This window comes from Phascolarctos cinereus, unplaced genomic scaffold (genome assembly GCF_003287225.1).
Source record: "Phascolarctos cinereus isolate Bilbo 61053 unplaced genomic scaffold, phaCin_HiC Scaffold_4;HRSCAF=312, whole genome shotgun sequence".
Classification (NCBI taxonomy): Eukaryota; Metazoa; Chordata; class Mammalia; order Diprotodontia; family Phascolarctidae; genus Phascolarctos; species Phascolarctos cinereus.
In genome coordinates, this window is record NW_027555847.1 from 729,589,174 (window position 1) to 729,605,279 (window position 16,106).

The 16,106-nt window shown below is 61.5% G+C and overlaps 1 protein-coding gene and 1 long non-coding RNA gene across 2 annotated transcripts in view; one reads left to right on the top strand and one right to left on the bottom strand.

Moving 5' to 3' along the window:
• LOC144456632 (uncharacterized) overlaps nucleotides 1–16,106 on the bottom strand; it is a 469,008-nt gene that overhangs the window by 13,242 nt on the left and 439,660 nt on the right. The window lies entirely within an intron of this gene.
• The window catches only part of BCR (BCR activator of RhoGEF and GTPase), a 70,374-nt gene continuing 58,919 nt past the window's right edge, over nucleotides 4,652–16,106 (top strand). The window contains 2 exon segments of the mRNA XM_020977568.2: nucleotides 4,652–5,732; nucleotides 5,735–6,541. Coding sequence (XP_020833227.1) covers nucleotides 5,267–5,732; nucleotides 5,735–6,541 — 1,273 coding nt within the window. The 5' untranslated portion in view covers nucleotides 4,652–5,266.

Sequence of the window (16,106 nt, forward strand, 5' to 3'; positions counted from 1 at the left end):
CTTTTCATCCTTTCCCACGTTTGCATCTTGTTAAAGGAAAGATCTTGAAACAGAGCCAAGAGCCCTCGAGAGGGAGTCCACCCTGGGCCGGAACAAGGAAGCAAACAAACAAAGGGCCTGGCTGGGCTTGCCTGGGCTGGGTCCCAGGCTTTCTGCCTCTGACTGAGAACTGCTCTTTTTTGGGGGGGAAGGGAAGAGAGGCAATCAGGGTTAAGTGACTTGCCCAGGGTCACACAGCTAGTAAGTGTCTGAGGCTGGATTTGAACTTGGGTTTTTCCTGACTCAAGGCACAGTGCTCTATCCACTGAACAGCCTCACTGCCCCTGCTCTGGAGGCTGGGGCTACCCAGACATTTGGAGGTTTGGTGGAGCAGCTTATCTGCTGGGAGATGAGTGAGGGATGGTCACTTCCTCTTCCCCTGGAGTTGGCACCATTGGCATACGGCTCAGTTTTGGAGGCATTTTTTTGTGATACCAAGTTTGAAGTTGCCTCTAGCCAGCTTCGTCCCATTGCCCTGATCTGTCTTCCAGTCCCAATGTGGAAGCCCTGTCTGCTGGGCCAATGGCGGCTCTGGTTCTGAGATCTCCCTGTAACTGTGCTCTGAGGTGTCCCAGCTTTTCAGTGTCCATCCTGAAGGCCCACCCTGGAAGAAGCTCTCACGAAGACAGTGTGACCTCCACTGGAGCCTGAGCCTGTCACCTAGCACAGTGCTCGGCACATGACTTCTGCTTAATAGATGTTCACTAACTGGGTGGGGAGACCTTCAGAAAATGTCTGTGACCTAAAGCAAGGTGAGATTGAGGTTCTTGGCAAATTGTTCTCTTAGAGCAGTCAGGAGGAACGATGGAGGGAGCAGTGTGCTGGAACGGGCAGGTGGGGGATGACGGGGGGAGCACCCTGCAGCAGGTGGGAGATGAGGGAGCACTCTGTGGGAGCTGGCAGGGGGGATGACAGAGGGAGCACTCTGCAGCAGGTGGGAGATGAGGGAGGGAGCACTCTGCAGCAGGTGGGAGATGAGGGAGGGAGCACTCTGCAGCAGGTGGGAGATGAGGAAGCACTCTGTGGGAGCTGGCAGGGGGGATGATGGAGGGAGCACTCTGCAGCAGGGGGGATGATGGAGGGAGCACTCTGCTGGTGCTGGCAGGCAGGATGGATGCACCCAGCTTGTGTTGGTGGAGGGAGGGCGTGGATTTGGAGGTGGCCACCTCTTCACATGAGATGTGGGTGAAGGAACAAGCAGTGTTTATAATCTTTGATGTCTTCCTTTACAAAATAGGAAAGGAAGCCAGGGTAGGAAGAGCCTGGCCCAGGGCTGAGGCAGAGCCTGGGCTAGACTCCAGGTTCCCTGGGTACGGGTCCAGTGCCTTGTGAGTCAGGCCCCCAAAGCTCCCTCAGGGCTGTCCCTGCTGGAAACAAAGCTGCCTTGTCCAGCCTCTCCTGCCTTGAATCCCTAGGGGCAGGTCTCCGTGTAAGGGGAAGGGCCTGGGGTCCTGCCTGGGCCCTGCTCAGCTTTCCCTCCTCCATGGCTGGGCACCCCCTGGCAGAGCTGCTGGGGCAGGGCTTTCCTTAGGGGAGGCTCTGTAGCACTAGGGGCCCCAAGATCCCTGGCTGCCTGGGTAGGGTCAATGCCCCCTGACCTCTCCTCAAGCGGCAGGACTCCCCTCAAAGGCAGGGGGCCCTGGAGCCCAGCTGCCCAGAACTGCAGGGGCAGGGGAAGGGGTAGGCCGTCAGACAGAGCACCACTGCAAGGCCCCCGAGCCGCAGCTGAGCCACCCCAGCAGTCAGTCATTGATCCAGGCCTTCCTGGGGCCTGGCAGACTAGGCCTCCTCTCTTCGGCTCCCTAGGGCAGCCAGCTGGGAGCTCCCACTTCTTCCTTTGACAGAGAGCTTGGTCACATGCTGATGCCTGCCTGGAGGAGGGGAGGGGGCAAGACCACAGCTCAGCCTACAAAGGATGGGAGAGGGTTGAGGGAAAGCCCTTTCCAGGGAGCATGGATCCCTAGGCTGGCCCAGCTGAGTCCAGGCAGGCTCCAGGCTCACTGGGGGGGGGCCCCTCCCCAGACAGGCCAGCACAGCCAGGTGACCCCTCCTGGGTAGGCCTCATGATGCCCCGCTGTGAATCTGCCACATGGGCACCATCTGCGGGCAGTCCGGCTCTCTGAAGCTTCCAAAGGAAGGTGCCAGGCCAGGATCACTATGGTTGCTGCTGGCCCTGGTGGGCATCATTGCTGGGCAAGGCCTTAGGGAGGCTGCTGGGCACTGAGCTGAGCAAACGCTTGGTTTGCCAGGCTCAGGGTTTGTCCCTAGATTTGGGAGAGGTGACATTTGCAAGGTGCCTTCCAGCAGAGAGAGGGCTGGAGTGGGCTGCCCAGCCTCCTCATTGGAGGAGCCAGGCCTTTGGCATTCCTTGGGTGGCTGTTCTGGGACCTGAACAGGGAAGCTACGGGTTCTTGGGGTGTTCCCAATCCTGGCTGGATGGGTGGCAGGCCTCTCGGCCTCCTGGCTAACCTCTCTCCTCCTCCAGACCTGGCACAGCCCAACCAGAGAAAGATGATGTCTGACTCATCAGGGTCCTGCGGGCCCAGGCACCCTTCAGGGGCCTGAGCCACTAATCTTTATGTTCAAAGGGGGTGGGGCCAAGATACTGGAGGGGGGTCTGCTGAGCCCCTGGCCTTGAAGGCCCTGTCCAAAGCCCAGGCCTCAGCCAGCCTTTGTTTTAGTCTAGAAACCACAAACAGGTGAAAAGGTTTAAGAAGGTTCTGGTCCTTAGCTGGCAAGAGAAGCACATCCCGAGGTGCTGGTCAGGTGGTGCCAGCCCCAAGGGAGAGCTCAGAATTAGAGCAGAGAGGCTGGAGCCCGAGTGACTTCTAAAAGGCCCCTGAGCCCTGCTCCCTTGGGCTTGGACAGATTCAAGGGAAGCTTCCTTGACAGCTTGTCCATGAGGGGCGGGGGGGGGGGGGGGGGGATCAGAGGCTGGCTGGGACAGCCAGCAGAGAGGACTTATCACAGATTCTCTTCTGCCCTCTCTGCATAGCCTGCCTCTTCCTCTTCCTCATCTTCTTCCTCCTCCTCTTCTTCCTCCTCCTCATCTTCTTTCTCCTCTTCCTCCTCCTCTTCCTCCTCCTCATCGTCTTCCTCTTCCTCCTTTTCCTTCTCTCTCTTCCTCCTCCTCCTCCTTCTCCTCTTCCCTTTCTTCTTCCTCCTTCCTCCTCCTCTTCCTCCTCCTCCTCTTCTTCTTCCTCTTCTTCCTCCTCCTCCTCTTCTTCTTCCTCTTCTTCGTCCTCCTCCTTGTCCTCTTCCCTTTCTTCTTCCTCCTCCTCCCCTTCTTCCTCCTTCTCCTCCTCTTCCTCTTCTTCTTTCTCTTCTTCCTCCTCTTCCTTTTCCTCCTCCTCCTCTCCCCTTTCTTCTTCCTCCTTCCTCCTTCTCTTCTCCTTTTCCTCCTCCTCTTCCTCCTTCTCCTCCTCTGCCCATTCACTTGGTTTCCTGCCTTCTTTTTGTCCCTCAGGGCCAGTGGGTCCTCAGAGATGAGAGAAAGAGCTGGGAACCTACCCAAGGGCAAAGGAACAGAGCAGAAGCCCCTCGGCATATTTACCCTGGAGAAGGGAAGGAGGGCTCTGGGCAGGGCTGGCGGCTGGGGAGGGAGACTGACCTTGTTCTTCTTGAGCCCCCCCCCCACTGGGGCAGGACAGGGAGCAGTGGGTGGAAGGTACAGGGGCAGATTTTGGCTCCATGTATGGAAAAACCTAATAATTATGTGAATAAGCAAAGGACTAGTGATTTCATCAAAGTGGAAAACTCCTACCACCTCCTCCCCCGACCCGACAGAACTCTAGGAAGAGTTAGGAGCAGGTGAGCCCTGGGGAGATGCTGGAGGCATGCAGGGCTGGTGGGGGAGGGGGAGAGACTACAGGTCAGGCTGAGTTCTGACTCCAAGCCCAGGAGGCTGGCCCTCCAGGCATATGGTGGGAGGCAGCAAGGGTTTCCGGACAGGTGCCCCTGGCTTACCATTCCTGACCACAGGACTTTGAAATGCCCCTGGATGGCTCCGCTAACTGCTCTGAGAATCTCTGCTTTAGGGGTCACTAGGACCAAGGCAGTTTTCCCATCAGCCCTGGGGACATGCTAGGTGCTTCCAAGGAGTTGGCCCAGGCCTGTGGTTGGGCTAGTAGGAGGAGACAGGCAGCCATGGTTGTCCACAGCGGGGTGGGGGGGGCAGAGAGGGGGCATCCTGGGCCCGTCAGCCTTTGGGCCTGTGCCCCTGGAGCTTGGGAAGTCTGAGCAGAAAGACCACTTGGGGATGCATTGGAGCTGAACACTGGCTTTTCTATCCTGTGTCTGTGTGTGTGTGTGAGAGTATGTGTGAGTGTGTCTGTGTGTGTGTGTGTATGCGTGAGAGAGTATGAGTGTGTCTCCGTGTGCGTGTGCGTGTGCATGTGTGCGCGCGTGTGTGTGTGTGTGTGTGTGTGTGTGTGTGTGTGTGTGTGTGTGTGTGTGTGTGTGTGTGTGTGTGTGTGCGCGCGCGCTCGCCCCCTATCAGCACTGGGGAAGGGCAGGGGTTGCCTTGGTGAGGCGAGCACGGCTGCAGCGGCATCCTAGTCTCCTTTAAGAGCCCCGCCCCACCGAGGCCTCGCCCCTTCCTGCGCTGGAGGCGGGCGGGGCCGACCCGGGCAGTGGAGCTTGGGCCGGGGCTGAAGCCAGGGCCGGGGCTGAGGCCGGGACCAAGTTGACGCTGAGAGGGCCGGCAGGGACCCAGACCCAGACCCAGACCCAGACCCAGATCCAGACACAGGCTGACCGAGGAAGAAGGAGGAGGAAAAGGAGGGGGAGGAGAAGCCCTCCACCTCTCCCCCGCCCCTAGCCAGGCTCCCCTCCCCCCTCCGGAGCCCCCTCCCCCACTTCAAGATCCTCCTCTCTGCTTCTTCTTCTCCAGAGAAGCCCCTCCTCTTCATCCCCAGCTAGGTTCTTTTCCCTCATCGCCCCTCCCCCCAGCAGCCCCCCCCCCTTGGGAGGTCCCCCTCCCCGCCTCCCAGGCCGGGGGCATTGTTCCCTGGGAAGGTCCAGACGGGAGGCTGGCGGGCGGGGCCATGGGGGCCTGGCCCCCTCTGCCTCCGGGGCAGGGTCTGGGGGTCCCCCCTTGGGGCCTCTGAGCCAAGCCTGCCTCAGCCCTTCCCCCTGCCTGCGGGTGTCCCTGCCCCAGCTCCCCTTCCCCCTCCCTCCCAGGTGCTCTTCCTTTCCTAGCGCTCTCGCTCTCGGGGCTCCCGCGGCCATGGTGGACCCCGTGGGCTTCGCCGAGGCGTGGCGGGCTCAGTTCCCGACCTCGGAACCTCCCCACATGGAGCTGGGCTCGGTGACCGCCATCGAACAGGAACTCCAGCGCTGCCAGGCATCCATCCGGAGGCTGGAGCTGGAGGTGAACCAGGAGCGATTCCGCATGATCTACCTGCAAACGCTGCTGGCCAAAGAGAGGAAGAGTTACGACCGGCGGCGCTGGGGCTGCCCGGGGCCCGAGCCCCCCGACGGCGGCCAGGACCAAGGGCAAGACGACGGCGGCCAGGGCCGAGGGCAGGACGAGCCCCCGGCCGACAAGGGAGGCCGGGAGAAGCTCCCGCGGGCCCCGCAGGACTCGGAGGGCTCGCCCCAGCACCCGCGGGCCCCTCCCCGCAGCAGCAGCGGCGGCGGCGGCGGCGGCGCGGCGGCGGCGGCGGCGCGGGCAGCAGCGGCGGCGGCGGCCGGGTCCAGCCGCCCAGCGTGGCCGCTCTCAGGTCCACCTTCGAGAGGGCCCGCTCCGGCCCTGGGACTTGCGGGGAGGAGAAGCCCTTCTACGTGAACGTGGAGTACCACCACGAGCGGGGGTTGGTGAAGGTCAACGACAAAGAAGTCTCGGACCGGATCAGCTGCTTGGGCAGCCAGGCCATGCAGCAGGAACGCCAGAAGACTTCGCTGCAGGCTGCCCAGCCACCTGCCATGGCCCTCGCAGGGTCTGCCGCCGGGCTGGCCGCCCGGGCGGGCTGCTGCGAGCCTGGAGGGGAGTATGAGGACGCTGAGCTGAATCCCCGCTTCCTGAGGGATAACCTGATCAGCGCCCGGCTGCCCGGTGACTACCAGCCCTACCAGAGCATCTACATCGGGGGCCTGATGGGGGACGAGGGCCGGGGACCGGCAGCCTGGCGGGAGCAGGACAAGCCCCTCACCTGGCCTCGCAGGTCCTACTCCCCTCGGAGCTTCGAGGACATCGGGGGCGGGTACACCCCCGACTGCAGTTCCAACGAGAACCTCACCTCCAGCGAGGAGGACTTCTCCTCCGGGCCGAGCCCCACGGCCGGCCGCTTGGACCGTGACAAGAGCCGCTCCCCTTCCCAGAACTCTCAGCAGTCCCTGGACAGCAGCAGCCCCCCAACCCCCCAGGCCCAGAAGCGGCCAAGGCCAGGCCAGGTCGTCGTGGCCGAGGCAACCATTGTGGGGGTCCGCAGGACCGGCCAGATCTGGCCCAGTGACGACCCGGCCAGAGGAGCCCAGGATGGAGCTTTCCGTGGAGACCCAGGTGGGTACTGAGGGCACTCAATGGGGAGAGGAGGGAGTGAATTGGCATGACCATGGCTGTTTGGTGCAGGAGGGATGCCTGTAGGTTTGTGGCCCCTGGCAGGGGGGGATGAGAGGCAGGTGGGGGCCTGGCCCATGGAGGGGTCAGAGGCAGGGGTGTGCCTGGCCCATGGAGGGGTCAGAGGCAGCTGGGGGCCTGGCCTGCAGGGGTCAGAGGCAGCTGGGGGCCTGGCCTGCAGGGGTCAGAGGCAGCTGGGGGCCTAGCCCATGACAAGAGGCAGGTGGGTGCTTGTATAGCAGTAAAAGGACCGACTCTGGCCTAAGGCTGGCTCTGCTTATGTGTCCTAGCTTGGTTCTGTCCCTTCCCCTGGAGCAAGCTTTGCTAGGCTTCTTGAGCCTCTGGGGGCCAGCCCTGTTATCTCTGGGCAGCAGAGAGTAGAATCTGCTTTGTAATCTCCCCTGGCTTTTGTAGGCCCTGAGCTGGAAGGAAACCAGGCCTCTGCCCTCAGGAGGTCTCTAGCCTGGCACCTTCCCTGCCTCCTCTCCCTTGGGATGAGCAGAATTCTCCTGTGCCCCAGTGCCTGTGGTCCCTCCCCTCATGCCTGACAAGCGGTGGGCTAGCCTCTTCTTGGAGATGCCCAGGCTGGGATCTCCTCCAGGCCACCTGACCTCCTTGGTCGCCCACCCTAACCTGCCTCTTTGTCCTTCCCTCTGCAGCCCCTTCCTGGTTCTGGCCCCTGGGATGGCCTGGCACAGACCCATTCTTCTCCTCTGGCCTGACTCACTCAGCTGCGTTTGACCCAGGTGGGCTCTGGGCCTGCCCTGGGGTGGGGGTGCCTGTGGAGAAAGAGGGGGAGATGAGATGTCAGGTGACCTGGCCAGCCAGTGTAGAGTAGGAATGGGGGGGTGGGCCCCCTCCCCGCAGGCCAGGGCTCCTCTCCCCACCTATTTGAATGGCTTTCCCACGTGGGACCGGACCATTTCCCTATGGGGCTCAGGCCTGTCAGGGCAGGCAGTGGTCTCCCAGCCTGCTGGGCCTGTATTTATGGAGCTCAAAGTTAGGGAGCCGGCCCGTGCACAGCTTGGGACGATGAGAGCAGGGCTGCCCCAGGAGTCTGGGAGCAGTGAGGCCTTGCGTGGCAGGGTGGCCAGATTGGGGGCAGGCTCTGGTCCCGGGCGCTGAAGCCGGGCACCCCACAAGAGGGTTTGAGTTCCCATGGTCGTTGGTCTGTGCTCTGACTCTGGGTTTGGCCCAGCTCTTCCTTCTCCGTCAGCTGGGGCCGCCTGGAGGCTGGCAGTGGCCAAGGGGCAGCGGGCATGGGCAGGCCTCCGGTGTAGGCAGAGCACAGGCAGGAAATGCTGGGAGCTGTCGTATGTGCTGAAGTTGTCAATAACATGAATTGTTACTATGATAAATACCATTTACTTACGCTTGGAGGTTTGTAAAGCACTTTACAAACATTCTCTCATTTGATTCTCTCAACAACCTTGGGAGGGAGGGAGGTGCTGTTATTATCCCCATGTTACAGAGGAAGAAACTGAGGCAGACAAAAGTAGAGCGATTTGCAGCTAGTTCATGCAGCTAGCGACTGAGGCTGAATTTCAACTTGGGTCTTCTTGACTCCTAGGCCAGCGGTCTGTGCCCTGTGGTTCCCCCTTGCGCCTCTCTGGCCTGTCCAGCAGGCACCCTGCCCCGGCACGATGTTTTAGGACTCTGTAAGGGAGGGAGGTGACCACAGAGGAAGGGTGACTACATGGCCAGGGCGAGGGGGGGAGAGGTCAGCCAGGAAATCTGTGGCTCTGTAGAGGCGGCTCACTGGTGCTCATACTCTCTGCCTGGAGCACCTGTTGGCCCAGGGTTCTGAGTGTCTAGCTCAGTGTCACTGTGTGTGTGGGCTCACTGCTAGGGAGCCGGGCACCTGGCCTGCCTTCTGGGGGTCACTCAGGGGCCTGCTGAAGTTTCTCAGAAAAGGAAAGATGAGGAAAACTGACCCAGAGGCAAACATCCGAATCAAGGGGTTGGAGAGGGCAGGGGGAGAGGGTGCTGCACCAGCCTGAGCAGGCCAGCTGTTTGGGAAGAGAAGAGGGAGACGAGGCCCGCGGCTGCCCATGCTAGGTGAAGCCCCTGGCTGCCCATGCGAGGTGAGGCCCCTGGCGGCCTCTGCTGCCTGCAGGAGGCGAGGCCCCTGGCTGCCCATGGGAGGTGAGGCCCCCACATAGCCAGTGCCCTGCTGCCCGCCAGAGGTGAGGTGTGCCCTGCTGCCCGCAGGAGGTGAGGCCCTTGGCGACCTCTGCTGCCCGCAGGAGGGAGGCCCCTGCGTAGACATTGCCTGCTGCCCACGGGGCTCCATGGAGGGAGCCCTGTTGGACTTAGCCCTTCTAAACTTCCCTTCCAAGGGACCTTGGTCTGGATCCTGAGGAGAGTGGTGTAGACAGCTGGCTGGGTGCTTGTCCCATTGTGAATTCCTTACTGCCCTTAAAAAAGCTGTAGAAGGGGATGGGTTCTCGTCCCTTGTGCCCCCAAGCCATGCCCTCTGTGGCAGACTTCAGTCCCTGGTCTGGGGTCTGCCTGGGCCACCGGCCTTCTCTTGCCGAGTCAGCAAGCACTAGCTGGCCTCTGGTGGCAGGCTCAGCCTGCGATCAGGTGGGATCGGCCTCCTCAGAGAGCCCAGAGGAGAGAGTGGGGGGAGGGGGACTAGGTGAGCAAGGAGTGAGTCACCTTAGCCCCTGGCTTCCCACCCCACCTCATCATCCTTGGTCATCCTGAGGTGGGGATCTGCCAAGGAAGGCAGGTGGGCAGTGGATGGGTGGGCAGCATGTGGGTGGGCAGCAGTTGGGTGGATGGGCAGCAGGGGGGTGGGCAGCATGTGGGTGGGTGCTGTCTTCTCTGCCTGCCTGCATTGGAGCTCTGGGGGGAGCTCCCTGGCTAGTCTTTGTGTGGGGGCCTGGTGGGGGGGGGCAGCTCCCCTCCCCACATCCTTGCCGGGTAAGGACCGACCCCAGCGGTGCATTAATTGCATGTTCCCCCAGGGCGCGTCTCTGGCCTCACCTCTTGTCCCTGCTGCCTCTGTTCCTGCCCTCTTCCCATGTGCCCTGGGCTGGGTGGCTCGCTCTCAACCTTCCCCTCACTTGCCAGGGGCCAAGCCCTGTCCGCTGTGCTGAATACCTCCCATGGGCACACCGCCTTCTTCCCAGGGGCTTTTCCTTGTAAAGGTTGCACCAGGGGTTGCTGCCACCGTCCTCCCTGACCCATCCTTCCTTTAGAGAGCGTCCCTCCCCTTGCCCCTTGCCCCTTACCCCCATGGCTCCCTGCTGCCTGGAGGACAAGCCTGCTGATGCCGGCTTGCTAGACTCTGGGTCCAGCCTCATGTCCCAGGATTCCCCTGTTTGCCCCCAAAGCTTGTCAAGCTGGGTGTCTGGCCCTTCCCTTGTCTCTCACCTCTGGGCGTTCTTTTGGCCCCTTCTCATGTTGGCCTTCAGGGCTCAGCCCGTGAAGCCTTTTTTGACCCTGAGCACCCTGGGCTGGGGGGTCAGCCCATTTCCTCCATACGCTGTCAGCCAGTGGGCACTCTCAGGTGGTTCTGCACCTAGTATTGAGTCTTAGGACTCAGGGGACTCTTGAAGGTGGCTCTTCTGTGGGTGAGGGCATGTGTTGGCACCTATAGCTGGTTCCCCTGTGCCCCCCTGGCAGAGGAGGCCAGTGTCTGGCTCCTGCCTCTGTGTGTGTGAATGCATAGCAGGCCCGTGTAATGGGGTCTGGGGTGGATTTGTCTGGGAGGAGAAATGGCCCAAACTTTGGCCTCAGGACTGGCTTTCTAGCAGGAGGTGGCCCGATGGGCCGAATGGCACCCCGCCGCCCACCCAGCAGGCAGGCCAGGGTGAGAACCAGCTGCTGAGGAGTGGCCGCCCTGCCCTTCCCCAGGCAGGAAGGCCCTCCCCAGGCACCCCTGCTGCCCCACTCCTCCCTGGGCCCCATCCCCAGGCCCCCTTCCTTTTTACTTTTAACCCTGGGCTTGGCCCAGTGCATATGTGGTGGGCTTCCTCCTTGACAGGGAATCAAGCCCCTCACAGGCAGCCAGCGTGTTTTGCCTGTCCTTGAGTACACATGCTAGTGACCTGTGCAGTGAAGGCTTCAGGCTGCTGGTCTGCATGGGCTTATCTGCTGCCCCTCCCACCCCAACCCCATGCCTGGTGACCCCTCCCCTCATCTTCTGCCCCTCCCCCTCCAGCCTGATGATCCCCCCAATCTGCTGCCCGTCCTCTGAGCCCTGCATGCCCCCCTCAGCCTAGTGACGCCCCCCTTCCTTGGAACCTTTGGGACGCTGTCCCCTGCGCCCCCCCCCCCCCCCCCCGCAGCCTCTCCAAGGTTAAACCTTTCTTTCTGGTGACTTTCCTGGAGGTGGTGGAGCTCATGGAGGGTGGGGAGTAGGCCAGCCAAGGCTGCCACCCTCTGTACACAGGAGGAATTTGGAAGCAAATGAAGGACAAACGCACCCTAGAAAGTGGTGCTGGGCTCTCTCTGGTGCTTTCCTGCTGGAGATATCAAAGTACTTTTCAAGCTGGTGTCCCAGCCGGGGAGAGGGCAGGAGGTCAGGACCGGTGAGGGCCTGCTCGCCTCTCCCAGGCCAACAAGCATTTATTAATTGCCTACTGTGTGCCAGGATGGAGGCTGGTGCTCGGGGCTCTCCTTAGGCCTTGGCTGGCGTCTCCATGTTTCTTAGAGAAAAGCTTTGAGTCTGACAGTCTCCCCAAAGCTCCCCTTGGCAACCGAATGGGGGAGGAGGCCCTTTTCCTCCCCCATGTTCGCACAGTGGAGATGGCAGGCACAGCCTGAATATGCTTTTCTGCTGGTGTTCTCCTGAGCCTTCCTGAGACACTGTCTTCCTAGGCCCTTCCATCTCCCCTGGGAGGCTCAGGCTATCTGGGGTGACATCCCACAGTGGAGGCCCTTTGGGCTAAGGCTTGGCCGGCCAGTCAGGGTGAGGAGGGTCTGTGGTGGGCACCCACTGGCCAGGTTGGCGGAGACCTGTACCTGAAGGTGGGCCAGCACTGGCCCCCACTTTGCCTTTGCTTCTTAGAAGTTGGTACCTCCCCAGGGGATGGAGGGGGGGAATCTTTGGGTGGGGATGGGTCGCTTGTCCTGTCCCCTCATTCACCTCCAAGGATCTCTTCTCAGCTTTTATCCTCCTCATTCTGCCTGCATCCCCCAAGATGGTCTGTCACCCACCTCCTGTCACTCTCTACCCACGCCAGGTTCTGTGCCAGTGCTAGATCTGGGGCTCCCCCCTGGGTTCTGTGATGGTGCTAGGTCTGGGGCTCCCCCCTGGGTTCTGTGGTGGTGCTAGGTCTGGGGCTCCCCCTGGGTTCTGTGATGGTACTAGGTCTGTGGCTCCCCTTGAGTTCTGTGCCAGTGCTAGGTCTGGGGCTCCCCTTGAGTTCTGTGCCAGTGCTAGGTCTGGGGTCCCCCCTGGGTTCTGTGCCAGTGCTAGGTCTGGGGCTCCCTCCTGGGTTCTGTGATAGTGCCAGGTCTGGGTCCGAGGACGGCGAGTCCGCACACTCTTAGCTGCCTCACTGTCCATGGGCATGCAGATAGCTAGGCACATAGCCCTTGGAAATGGCTTGCCAACCATACACATTGTCACTGACTCAAAGATGAGCCTGGCAAGGACCATCTGTAGGGAAAAGCCTTGGTCTGTCACGCATGGCTGGACCTGGCCACACAAGGGCTGGCATACAAGCAAGCAAGTGACCGAGGCTCCGCCTTTGAGCGCTTGTGGGTACAAGGAAATGGCCCCTGGACTCACCTCCTTAGAGTGCACCCACAAACTCAGATTGTTCTGAGACCCTGGCCAAAGGGTGACTGAGGCACTGACAGAGTCTGAGGAAAAGGCAGTGAGAGAAAAGGAGAGCCCTCCGTACTCATCGGCTCCAGGTGTACGGGAGGCTCGGCGCTCGTCGGCGCCAGGTGTAGGGGGTGGGGTGGAGTGCTCTGTCAGTGCTTGTTGGCGCCAGGTACACACCAGGCACGTCGTAAGTGCCTGTTGGTCCATATCTAGCCTTGGAGGGCCTAGAGCTGGCCAACCCCCAGGCGACTGGATCTAAGCTCCACCTCTTCTGAGGCCCTGAGCTGAGGCTGTTCTCTAGGGGCTCTGTGTTTCCAAATCCCTCTGGCCTCTGTGGCAGCAGAGCCCAGGGCATCGGGGGCATCTTCGGAGGCAGCTAAGCAGGGCCTCTGGCTCAGACTGGCTTTCTGCCCTCACCCGTTTGTCCTCTGAGGCCAGGGCAGGCTCTGGGCAGATGCTTCCTGGGCTGTCTGCCCAGCCCTGCCGGCCTCCCCATTGGGCATCCCCTGGGGTTTGGGGAAAGCTCGGTAAGAACAGATGAGTCTTTGCTGGGGCTTTCTGCAGGCGTGTAGGGCCGGGCAGTGGAAGGTGCCCAGAACACAGCGTGACCACAGAGGGCTTGGCCGCTGCTTGTGCCGGTCCAGGCCCCAGCCGTGAACAGGGGAAGCCGGAGACAGCGCCTTCAGGCCAGCTGCTGAGTGCTGGCCGCTGGCTGCCAGCCACTCATCTCTGGCTGCTGGTCACTGGCACTGGGAGCATCACTAGGGCAGATGCTGCTGGGGGAGGCTTGTCACTGGAGGTGGGAAGGCGGCTTTGGGGTGCAGACCTTCCTTTGCCATTTGGAGCCTCCCCGGGGGGGCCAGGGAGCGGGGCCCATGGCCCACACTGACCTTCCTCCCCTCTACCTTCCCCATACGTGGACAGTCACCTTCAGTCAGAAGGTCTCCCGCTAGAGTAAGGGAGACCTTCGGTCTCGGGCGGCAGCGACTGAAGGGAAAAAAATCTTGCTGTGTTGGTGGACCTCAGACTTGGCCTGAGCTGGTAGGGTCCTGTGGCTCTGGTGTGGGCGCTCAGCAGCCAGCTGAGGAGAAGGAGGCCCACACCTGGAGCTGACTGGGGACCTGGCCACTGGACACTGGTTTGATGGCCAGGATGGGTCAGGGTCTGGAGGCGCACTCAGAGTCTAAAGTTCCTGGTAAGAGTCAGCAAGCATTTCTTAGGTGCTCATGACGTGCCAGAAGACAGCAGGTCCTGTTTTCAGGGGGCTGGGCAGGAAATGGGGGCGGGGGGCTGGTGGCTGAGGTGCTACCGTCACTGATGGCTGCTCTGCGCTTCTTCCACCAAGAGCCGGCCTCCTGTAGGGGGGACAGTGGGGGGAGAGCCTTGGGCTGCTGGGCTTGGCTCTGCTGGTGCCGCTGGTCTGGGGTCCGAGCCAGACCCAGCCCCACCCTCCACACAGACACATGGAGGGATGAATCCCGTTGGGTGGCTGTCTGGCCTGAGCACGGGGCTGGGACAGCTCCCTCCTCCTCCTGTCCTGTGGTGGTGAGCGGTGATCCCCAGTGGGCGGCGCAGTCCTTCTGCGCTCAGGGCCTGCTGACCACAGCCTGGTCGTGGTCCTCCTTCGTCCTCAGAGGCCTTCCGCGTTCTCTTGTTCCTACAGCCTCAGCTGTTCACACAGGGGGAAGCGGGAGTCCTTGCTGACTGGGGTCTCACGGGGAGGCAGGTGTTAGACCTCGCCGCCTCTGCCCCCTCCCCACGTCCCTGCTGAGGCTAAGGGATCAGTGCCTGAGGAGGGCACCCCGAAGTCCCCAGCTCTGCTGTCCATGGCTGCCCTCAGGAGAGCCAGGAGTGAGAGGCTCATCCTGTGTTCGTATGGAGGAGTGGGCAGGGGCCTGGGGAAGTCAGTCCTGGTGGCAGAAGGTCCAGCTGCCCAGGGCAGGCCCTATGCCTGTGCTCTCTCTGGGATCCCTGCCACCCAAGGCACGAGGGCCTAGGCCTCAGGGAGACCGTCCAGGCGGGGCGGGGGCCTCATGGGGCAGGGAATGGGCCTGGGCAGGGGCAGGAGCTGGGCAGCATTTGGTACCAGGCTGACCAGTGTTTGCTGAAAGTCACATGGCCATGAGGAATGTCCCGGGGCCCTGAGAGGTGCCAGGGCTGGCCACAGAGAGGTGGGCGTCTGTGTAGGGGTTGCCAGGACACCGATCCCACCGCCAGGTCACTGCTCCTGCCTCCTCCAGCCTCCCCCTTCACTGATGCCAGGGACTGACTCCCCCCGCCCCCATCCCCAACTGACCGGTAGTCGCCTCAGCCTCTGAACCTAGCTGCCCCCTCCCACCCTTCGTCCTCCTCCTTTTTCCCCTCTCTTTCCCCTTTTCCTTCTTCTTTCCTCTCCCTCATCCTTCTTCTTCTTCCTCCTCTCTCCCTTCCCTTTCCCTCTCTTCCCTCCTCCTTCTCTTCCCTCCCCTTTCCCTCCTCTCTCCTCCGTCCTCTCCCCTTTCCCCCTTTCCACCTTCCCCCTTCTCTCCTCTCCCCCTTCCCCCTCCCTCCTCCTCCCTCTCCTCTACCCCTTTCCCTCCTCCCTCTCCTCTCCCCCCTCTCCTCTCCCCCTTTACACTTTCTCTCCTCCCTCTCCTCTCTCCCTTTCCCTCCTCCCTTCCCTCCTCCCCCCTCCCTCCTCCCCCCTCTCTCCTCTTCCCTCCGTCCTCCCTCCTTAGCACTGGCATTCCCTTGGCCTATCTGCCGCCTCAGATGTCACCCAGCTCCAGTCCTGATGGACTGCTGTGGCCAGTTTTCCCTGTTGCATCTGAATCCCTTCAGCCTCGCATTGTCCCAGCCTGCAGTAGGTGCTTAGCAAATGCCTGGTGCCTGACTAGAGTTGGGCGGCACATGCGGGGCCTGTGATGTTTGTGCGGTTCAGTGGATAGAACCCGGACTGTGACTGTAAGAGGCTCAGGCCTCTGGTCCCAGGTCAGTAACAGTCGCATGACTTTAGTGAGTCCTCTGGCCTCTCTGACCCTCAGTTTCATCTTCTGATGTGCCTTCCAGGACATCCACTGCTCAGCGTGAAACTGCTTTAGGTTTTGTGAGTGTGCTGATGGCCAGTGGGAGAGGAGGAGCAGAAAAGTAACAGGGAGGAAGCGTGGGGATGGATGGGGCAGCGCCTCTGTCTAGGGACAAGGAGAAGAGCCTGGGGAAAGTCCAGAGAAAATGCTGGGAATTCCCAGGAGCAGAAATCACTGTCACCTGGGGGACAGCCAGGGAAGTCTGCCTGGAGGAGGAGGCAGGCCAAGATGAAGCTGCCTGGGATAGGCCAGGTAGAGCAGGAAGGGACCAACCAAAAGTCATGGGGTAGGTGAACCCAGAGCCCTGCCCTCAGCTAGCAGGCATCCCACCAGGCTGGTGGCCCTGGGCCACCAATCTGCTTCCACGTTTTCTGGTCAGCAGATCAGACTTGGCAGCCCTTGGTGTATCTGCAGACCCCCCGAGCTTTCTCCTCAGGCTGCCCATGGCCCTCCATTCCCCCAAGGCTTCTGGCTACCTGTCATCCAGAGGAATCGGCCTGGCTCCACCGCCCTCCCTTTGGTGTCCTGGTGTTTGGACCCTGTATTTGTTCTGAGGGCGGGAGGGCCTGACCAGAACAGAGGCAGCAGGGACCAGCCCTGCCCTCCCTGGGGGTACCAAGGACTCTCTTAGTGGGAAACCGTGGCTAAGCAGAGGTGA